Below are 9,945 nucleotides of genomic sequence, written 5' to 3'. Positions count from 1 at the left end.
TGGCTCTTGTCCTATTTTGACCAATTCTTAACTGATTCTTCTTTGATCTTTTGTTTCACCATTTTTTTAAATTACTCAAATTGATAACATGAATAGTTTTTCCATCCATAAGTTAATCTTATTGAGATCAAGTTCATCTTAGGTTGAAGTTTTAATGACAATAAACTATCAGGAAACAAATTCTAAGTGCTATCATACAAAAGAACACACCACCAAAAGCATAAATCAAGTTTCAACTATGCATTCAAATGTTAAAGCTTAAAAATGTCAGTCTGCACTCTATCAGAAAGTTAACTACCAAAAGCATAAGACTGAACTTGTTTTGAAAAATTATGAAACAACATTAAAAGTTGTATATCATTAAAAAAAGCATTGCGTAAAATTTAATAAAATATCATCATAAAATTTTAAAAAAATCATTTTGAATTTGTTTAATTTATTTAACCAGAATATATTGTATATTATTGTTATAATCTCATTAACATTAATCAATATTTATGTTTTTATAAATTAAAATTTTAAAAAAATGGTAAAATTTCAACAAAATATGATTATAAGTTTATAACAAAGATGGTGGTCTCTGAAAATGCAATTTTAATTAAAACAAAAAGGCGCCCCCAATTATCCGTGTCAATAGAGAATATGATAATGACCATGACATAAATCCTACACGAGCTTATGCCGCAAGCATTTCAATTTAAATCACTTGATTAATGTCTAAAAAGTAAGGAAAAATATTAAAAACGAAAATAATCAAAGAACTATGCTATTACACTTGGTTTTTAAATCCTGATCTCCCACCACCGTCCATAAACAGGTTCATCCAGCTTAGAAAATCAATTCCATTACTAAATGGTCAGACTTTCGACTCCAGTGCTAAAAGTATCTTCTTTCTTGGTCCCTGGAATTAAACAAAGCATGATCGTAATGTGCTTAACTAAATCAATATGGGAATTACTTATGATATAAACACATTAAAAAAAATACTTGTCTGCAATTCTGATATGTAAATATAAAAAGAAAAGGCTGTCAGTTAGTTTTAGTCAGCTACTGATATTTTATGGCTGTTAGGTAGATCTATAACTGAGGCAGGTATGTTGTATTTGAATGATAATCACGGAGTGCAGTGTACATTTCCTTGACCTCTTTGTTTCTCTTCTCTTTCTTTCTATCCTCTATATTCTGTTTCTTCTCTCATTCCCTCTTTCTTTCTCTGTCTTTTTGTTTCTTTCTCTTCCCACCTAAATTCTATAAAATGGTATTCAGAGCTGGCTGTCCACGACCACAGATCAGAATCTTTTCAACCATGGACACAAAAACAAGATCATAGACAATGATGCATGAAATGGAAGAAAGATTTGTTCAAATAGAGCAAAAGCTTGCAAAGGTTGATGCACTTTCATACATGGTGGAGGCTATTTCTAATCAGCTTCATCAGCTAACGTGCAAAAGGTATTATGCCTCCATCAATCTTGGACATGGCTACAGAGAAAGGCACCACCATACATGCCATCAAGATCGCCTTAAAGATTTGATGTTTTTGCAACAGCATGGCACCTTGGCAGAATTTAATAATGCATTTGATGTGATTTCTTGTAAACTTCACTTATCCGAAGACTATCTTGTCGATGCTTATTTGGCTGGTCTGCAAGAGGAATATGCTGACCCAATCCATTTATTCAAGCCACCAAGAACCATAAAAGATACGTTGTAGCTTGGCACGTCTACAAGAAATAAAGCTTCGACAACATGATAAGAGAAAAATGGCTACCAAGAACATGAGTTACATGGCTCCTAGAAGCAGTGATACAACAGAAAGTACCCAAGATAACTGGAAGTCCAGCAAGAATGCATTAGTAGAAAGTGAATCCCAGCCAAAAGAGAAGTCAGTAAATCACAATCAACTTCTTTGATTACGAATAATTTATTAGGTTAGATGACAGGTACAAATGCAAGACGAAGAGAAATCCTCCAGAAGTAAATCAAAACTAAAAGGGCAAAAAACAAAACAAAACAAGTAACATGCAATAGAACAGGCCAATCTCTAAGAAAGTCTAGCAAAGATAGAACCCTGAAAAGACCATTAGTAGAACACCACAGAAAAGTTACATGAACTGTTCAAATCCTGAATAAACTCGAGGCAATTAAAGAACAATAAAGATTCTATCATTTCTTTCCAAACAGATATACTAGATAACTATAAATTGAGAACAGCATCAAAGCCTCTTAGAATATCTACAAGTGCCAAATCCTCTAAAAATAATACACACCAACTCTTGGAGATCCTTTGGGTGAAGCCAATCTTTACCAAAAAACACTAATGGTCATTCCGTAAAAAGGAAATTACTGAGTAATGCAAAAACAAATGAGAATTAGTTTCAGAACTCATCTGTACATCACACAATAGTCGAGAGACAAAGCACTTAGAGGTCTTCAAAATTGAAGTAAATAATTGGTATTAATTCTTTTCAGAACTGCTGTGCATACAAAGGATTTGATCTTAGAGGGAGTAATTGATTACTAAATGGACTTATCTAAAAGTATAGAGTCATTCCTGGAACATGAAAGAGACGGATTGAAAGTCGGGTTTACAAGAAAATAAGCTTGAGGTGTCAAGAGACCAAATCCTCTTATCTGGATTAGAAAGAGATGGATTGAATGCAGCCATACCATATGGGACTGTAATTCAGAGAATTCCCTATAATTCAAATTTCAATGGAATAAAAAATTTCATGAAAGAGTAGCAAAAGATGAATAAAATTGGCTTATAGGGGCACTGGACAAAATAGAGAAGAGTCTTGGAAAAGCATTAAAAAGAGGAATGTAACCCACCCAGATGGCCAAATGTCCTCCCAAAATTTAACATGGGAACCATTGCCCAAACCCAGGGATACTAGATATCCAAAGGTAACATGACTCAGATATGAGTCCCCAAATTAAGAGAGTGATAGAGATGGGCACCATGTCTGAGATATGAGTCCATGATCCCTAAATTTAAAGGCTACTCTCTTCTCTTCAGCCATCTAAGTCTAGCAGCCATCAATCTTTTCTCTCCAACAATCAACCTCTTCAGCCACTGACTTGTCACATCTTGAACAAGTGGCAACTTCCTTCTCTGGTGAAAAATAATTTCCTATCTTTTTTCTATTCCTTCTGTCCTTTGTTATCCTCTCTGGCAACCTCTCCTTATTCTCTCTGTTCTCTTTTCTAGGAAACTCTCCTCTTTTATTTTTATTCAGCTTTCCTTCTTTTTAATTCTGTTTATCTTGGTCCTCCAACTCTCTCCTATTACTATGTAAAACGTGAAACTAAGCTAATCCCAAAAGAGCACAAATATGGAGAATGAGGCCCATAAACTGAAGTCAAGCACCAATTCCCTCATCCTTTGACATCCAAGGAAACTGAAACTGAAAAGGTACCAAGAAAAGAACTGATTTTAGAAACACATCTGGTGTCCAAACAGCAATACCATGGCACTCACAGACACCTAAAGAAGGCAAGAAGACCCATAATCTTTAAATCTTAAGTCCCTAATATCCTGAAGAGCATCAAAACTCTCCAGCTTAGTTTCTTGAAGCTTGACAATAGTCAGTGATGCTATTGAAATTATCTCCCTAACTCTCTTCCTCTTCCTACAATCATCCAACCCACTCAAATTCCAACTAATAATCTCCAGAGACACAAACTCAACCAGCATACCTATCTTATGACCATAGTTAATCAAACTAGCCAAGCAATTCAATTCCTTATTTTCCACTATAGAGATTAATACAGAGATTGTGGCGAACTAAGGGTCGCTTAGCTGCCAAGTTTCCTTCATATGTGTGATATTCAAAAAGTTAACAGAATTCCAAAAACAAGCTCATTAAGGGGATATCCAGAGCTGGAACTTCAGAAATTGACACTTGTAAGTTATCAACCAGCAACTTATCGTCCTTCATTTCGTCAAGCCAAAAATCAGAAACCTGAACAGCAATTTCTTCAATAGAAAGGGATTCTGAATCTGGAAGAGTCAACATCTGATTTCAGCACTCTATGTGGCGTAGCTTCATTATTTGAGCTTCGAGTCCCATCTTTACTGTCTTTCCCCACTAAAAGATTTACAACAGATATAAAACAGTTTTTTCTAACACTGCCCCTCAAGCTGGCGCAAATAAATTAAATATGCTCTAAGCTTGGAACATATGAACTGAAGCTTCAGAAAATGAAAACAACCTCAAGGTAGAGGACTCCAATGCCCAGAATATGACACATGGTGGCCCCGGCAGCAACGATGGTTGCTGACTACATGGTCAAACTCACCAGAGAGACGAACACAATGGTGGTAGTGGATGTTGTTGAATCAGACTGGAGAGAAATATGTCTGACAAAAGATAAAAAAAGGAGAGAAGCGCACGAGAACCGCACATGAGAGAGGGTGGGCCACAATCTAGACCCAATACCACTTGGGTTAGGTTGCCCTTGACAGGGCGCACCGTGAGGTTGCCGGAGAAAATGGTCACCGGCACAGACGGTGGTTTATGGCGACAAAAGAAGCAAGCAACAATGAACTGTGGCGGAGAGACAACAAAGTGGGATCATACCTGCTTTGCTACCATGTTAAAATCATGGACTACAATACTGAACTACAGAAGTGCTTGAGTAATTTCCCACTCAGAAACTCTCAATATATATACAAGACAAAAGTCTGAACAAGTTCACATGAGAAAGAAAAAAGGCAATAATAGCCTGAGACCTAAAACATTGCCAGCTACTACTAGCTTTGGAGGACAAAGGAAAATGGCAAGCTCTGTTGTCTGTATAGAAAACATATTCTTATTTTTACTCTAACACCAAAGGATTTGCTTGAATTATATCACAAAAAATTGTGTTCTAATGTTCTTAGGAGCCCACACAGTCCTGGACCCAACTCATTGCTGAATCAGCAGTTTTCTACAAATCCAACTCTTCTTAGCTCATACAATTCTTGTCACCCTAGCTCCTCAGTGTTAAAAATGACATTAAAATATTTTGGATAGAAAACAAAAATGTTCACAGCCAAGTCTAGAGAAGACATCCTTCTTGGACCGTGAATCCTTTAATAGCCAGAACTTTTTTGACCCATGACACTCTTCCGGAACCTACTGAATTAATTTGAATACCTCAATTATTATTTCACGAGGCCATTTAATTAAGCAGATTTCCTTTTGGAAGAAATATTGTCTTTCATAGTGTCATTGACTTGGTATAATTGCTGTACAAAGCTTTAAATCAAACATGAGTCTAATCCCTCAACGTGCATGGGGGCACCTGTTAGGCACGACACTAGTGGGGAAAACACGCACCATTTGAGAAGGTAACTCCTATTTGTACACTGTTTTTCATTTGATCATCGATAACAATCAAGGGAAGATTCCCCCCCCCCCCCCCCCCCCTCTCTTTGTTTCTCTGTTGGGTTCTGGGAATCCTAACAGCACCTTTCTAAAACCTATGTGCTCTAAATCATATGGAAGCCAAATGCCTAGTCTTATCCTAAAGCAGCTACTTATCCGAAGGGATACCCTTAAAAATGTGACAGTAACCCTCCACTCAAATGAACCAAGCTACCAAAGTGCAGGAAATATTGCACATTGACACAAAAATAGGGTCAATTGAACATATAACAGGTCCATGAAAAAATAGGGCACATCATTTCAAGTTGCAGGAATTTCCATATTTAACACGAGTCACATTATCAATGGAACTGCGAAATAATTCCATCAAAAACAGACCGACATGAAAAGTACAAAATTCCAAGAGTAGCTCAATGCGTACCATTGGTATACCCATAGCCTTGAGATCTTCATCAGTCATATGATTGAGAGCTGTCATATCAACCTGAAAAAAAGTTTTTACATAGAAATATTAGACCTTGATAATCAAAACAAAACCCAGTTAAGAGAATGAACTTTTTCTAATGGCGGAAAAAAGTCAGTAGGATGCATGACATACTTCTTCAGCCTGAAAAGTTATGAGATACTTTTCGAGACACAAGGACCGCAAAAATTCATCAACTGAAGAACCAGCCTGTAAAACAAGAACCAGAATTTACATATTTTAATTTTCCTTTATTTAGTAAACAAGTTAATAATTACATAAAGAAATTTGAGGGAGGGGGGCGAAATTGATTTAGTTTTGCCAAGTATGAACATAATTTAGGAAAAGTACATTCTCTTAAACAGAAAATATGAATTTAAAAAATACAAAAAAAACTAAATAACATAAAAGATAGAACATAAAATGGCCACTGACAAGTAAATTAACAGTTTAACATCTGAAGTTCTAGATAAATTTGAAGAGAATTATTCATATCCACCATTACAGTACAAGAACAAGATTAATTGTATATATCTTATTCTTAACCAACAAGAAAGTGTGGATTGAATACTAAATCAATGCTTGATTTCCTTTAACCTTCTTCCACTGGAAAAATTCAAACAGCGTCATTAATATAACAAATGCTCAACTAAATCTGAATGAGCTTAATTCTGATAAAACGAAATGGTCATAATATTGGTTCATATATATACTTTTATATTGTATAAATATAAAAGTATATAATATTACAAAAGCATGGCCCTTGTTTACCTATACTTGGTTGGTACTGTAGTACTTTTTAAAAAAAAAAAAAATTTCTCTAAATCCATCCAGTCTTGTTGCATACACTAGTGATCATCAGTACAATATTCCAATCATATGACAATACTCCCTGTATAACAGGACATGCAATAGCATATATAAACGTGTACAAGAATAGGTGATGATAGGACATTTTATGCACTAAGACTGACGCCAAACCAAAAGGTCTAATTGATAATTAAAAGAGTATATCACACTTGAAATGTTTGAGTATGAAAATATGCAAACAAAAAGGATCCTCAGCCTTAGTTTGCTGAGAGATGTATGTATGTATGTATCTATATATATATATATATATATATATATGAGAATTAACAGATAGTACAAAAAAATAGTTCATGATGAAGCTACAGCCTAGCCTATGGTGACAGATAACAGGACAGCTTCTAAGAGCTTCTACAACAAGCTAGAAATATAAAAGATTAATAAAACATTATCAAACAACAACTTGAACAATAACAACAATGATACCTTTTGTGACTTTTTAGGAGTTAGGTCAGCTGGCCTTTTGATCTGCACTGCAGGGGCCTCAACACCAACACTTTTACTGCTTGATTTAACAACTTTTGTCTTTGGCTGATCAGCATTTGTAAGTTGTGGTGACATTGTCCCTGATAGCCTTTCATGGAGATCCCGCATGTTTGGAGCAGAACTCTTTCCACTCTGAGCTGCAAGTTGAAGACCCTTCCTTTGAAGCTTGAGGCGAAGATCTGGAGCACTAACTTTGCAATCTTCACAATCACAAGTCATTAACAAACAATCAAAACCCATAAAAAAGAACTATTGGCATCCAACAACAATGGCAACTCATAGTTGCATATGAGAATAAAATTATCCATACTAGTGATCTGAGGTTTGTCATTGTCGAAGAGATCATGTTCCCACTTGTCATCTTGCCTCGACCTACAATTTAAGAAAGAAAAAGAAAATGACTTTAAATATATCAGAGTTGTTGTCTCATTAAGCATTCAAATTGATATTTACATAATGATCAGGTAAACAACAAAATTGTTTCATACTGTGTATACACAAAAGAAACTCACCCAAAAAAGTAAACCACAATGACCTAAACCTGTCCAGGCCCAATTTTTTAGGCACAAGTTCACCATGGTTGAAACTTTCCTCTAGCAAAGCCTATGAATATGTTTCAGTGAAAAAGCAACAGAATAAATTTGAAATATCCTCTGCACATGTCTGAAATCTAATAATATATCAAAGAAGAAAAAGAATAAGAAATCAATTCGCCCATATTTTGCAACTAGGTTAACTCAGCATCTGCACTGCAGCATCACTTAATAATAAAGAGAGGTGAGATGGAAGGAAACAACAATAACAACAAAGCCTTATCCCACTAGATGGCTACATGAATCACATGACATCATTTGGCTTGGTTAAAGACCAAAGTTTCAACGACATTATTTACCATGAGATCCCTCTTTACCACTTCCTCCAATGTCTTTCTTGGCCTCCCTCTCCAACTCTTCACATAACTAAAAACCATATAATCTACTCTTCTCGTTGGTGCCTCCTAGGCCCTTCTTTGTAAATGTTCAAACCATTTTAATTGGTTTTTTCTTTTCCTTAATCAATGCTATGCCAATCCCTCATATATAATCATTTTGCATCTTAACTTTTCTTTTATGGTCACAAATCCATCTTATAACATTCTCATTTCTACCACTCCAACCTTTTTCTCTTGTTACCCTTTAATGCCTAACATTCCCTACCATAAAGTATAGCCAGACATATAGAACTACAATAAAACTTTTCCTTGTGTTTGGCAGGTACTTTTGGTAACAAATAACCCTAATGCCATTCCTCATTTTATTCATCCCGTTTGTATCCTATGTATGACCAGCATTGATCCCAGATATTAAACCTAGAAACTTGTGGTATGCCATCTTCCCCTATTTTTACTTTATGTTACAAGCATAAAAATTTCTTGTAACCACCTCCATATGTGGTGGCAACAAAAGAGCAGTGTTGTTTAATAGCAGTGATGGCGGCACTATAGCGCTATCCAAATATGCTATTTGACTTTTTGTGACATCAGTGCATGCGGCTTCCACGAAAATGGCTCGATGATTGTTGCAGTTTCAATGGGCATTGCAGGGTGCCACAATTTTGACACTGGAATGTGGGACCTACACATGACTCCCCCTCAGGGTGACAACAAAATTCAAAGTTGATCATACACCCTAGTTTGTGCATAAAATAACATTACTGATCATAGAATTTCAAGGATGTCATTTATTTCTTTCAAGAATGCCATCATTCCTCATATGAAACAAGCATCTCCAATGCAACCTAGATCCTCATCCGGAAGTTCAATTAACAATCGGGAATTACATAACCTCTACACCCACCACCAACACAAAATAAATAAATAAAATAGTAATAAAAAAACTCCACCAAATCAAACTTTAAATAAGCAAACAGCTAAATCCACCACAACTCCTAAAACCAAGGTTTTGAAAACCAGTCCGGACCACAATTTCGATCACATGTTAAAGTTTTCAGGGTGTCCGCAACCACGATTTCAACCACAAGTTAAGGTTTTTCGAGTGCCCACCACCGTAATTGTGGCCGAATAGGCCACATGTCGAAACCATAACCGCAATTTAAAATCTACTTGCCCAAAACATTAAAAATCATCATAAAAACACGTAGTAAAGAAATTGCAAACCTCTTGCCAGTGATTTGACGCTGCTGCTGCTGCCGAGTAGAGCCAATGACGCCATTCCCATTATTAAGGCGTTCCTTCACGGGCCTCCTGGCTCCACCCTCCATACGATCAGCGTACATTTTCTCTCTTAACGATTTCACTCGGCTCGAAATCGGAAGAAGAATTAGCCCCAAACCAATGAACCCTTATTTTCGCAACACAGAGAGGGGAGCGGAAAAACGGAATGGGAGTGAGACAGGCGCGCAATACCGCGAGGAAGGTGCAGGGTACCGCAATGCGAAGAGCGTCGCAGAGAATCAACACCCTAACACCCCCATTTTTCTCTTCGTCGCGAAAGGGTGGTGAATGTTGTTAAAAGCGAAACAATAACGGTGTTTTTGTGAGAAAAATGTTCTGGGTGTTGCTAGGTGCACCCAGCAGTATTGCTAGGACACCCAGCATTTTTTGTAAAAGTCAAAAATGTCCCTGGGTCCTCGTATACCTGCGGATCAAGTTGCCTGATCCGTAAGCTTTTTGCGAATCAAGTTGATCTGTAAATTACTTAAGAATCAACTTGATCCACAAGTCTCATGCGGATTAAGTTGATCCGCATTGCGGATCAA

The 9,945-nt window shown here is 36.4% G+C and overlaps 1 protein-coding gene across 3 annotated transcripts; it reads right to left on the bottom strand.

Annotated features, from left to right (window-relative positions):
• Nucleotides 1-690: 690 nt before the first annotated feature.
• On the bottom strand, nt 691-9,737 carry LOC100794875 (ankyrin repeat and SAM domain-containing protein 6). Of its 3 annotated transcripts, none has more exons than XM_003547801.5 (6): nt 9,344-9,737; nt 7,499-7,560; nt 7,129-7,388; nt 5,971-6,045; nt 5,794-5,856; nt 691-901 (listed from the first exon to the last, which is right to left on the bottom strand). In XM_003547801.5, the coding sequence occupies exons 1-6, from the start codon at nt 9,460-9,462 to the stop codon at nt 857-859; spliced, it is 624 nt and encodes a 207-aa protein (XP_003547849.1). In that variant the 5' UTR covers nt 9,463-9,737; the 3' UTR covers nt 691-856. The 3 variants fall into 3 exon arrangements, with proteins under 3 accessions (XP_003547849.1, XP_006599228.1, XP_040866245.1); XM_006599165.4 differs by lacking the exon at nt 691-901 and adding an exon at nt 1,406-1,831 and having other exon boundaries at nt 9,344-9,702; XM_041010311.1 differs by lacking the exon at nt 691-901 and adding an exon at nt 1,406-1,724 and having other exon boundaries at nt 9,344-9,702.
• Nucleotides 9,738-9,945: the final 208 nt, after the last annotated feature.

Source organism: Glycine max, chromosome 16 (genome assembly GCF_000004515.6).
Source record: "Glycine max cultivar Williams 82 chromosome 16, Glycine_max_v4.0, whole genome shotgun sequence".
NCBI classification, from domain to species: Eukaryota; Viridiplantae; Streptophyta; class Magnoliopsida; order Fabales; family Fabaceae; genus Glycine; species Glycine max.
The sequence above is the reverse complement of the archived record's forward strand: the minus strand, read 5'-3'. Positions and strand labels throughout refer to the sequence as shown.

Excerpts from the sequence above, each read along its gene's own strand:
- LOC100794875 (XM_006599165.4), bottom strand. The coding sequence starts at position 9,462 with ATGTACGCTGATCGTATGGAGGGTGGAGCCAGGAGGCCCGTGAAGGAA. Across the intron at positions 6,046-7,128 it reads CTCCTAAAAAGTCACAAAAG|GCTGGTTCTTCAGTTGATGA; the intron begins GTATCATTGTTG and ends CTTGTTTTACAG. Across the intron at positions 1,832-5,793 it reads AGGCTATGGGTATACCAATG|TTATCTTGGGTACTTTCTGT; the intron begins GTACGCATTGAG and ends CTGGACTTCCAG.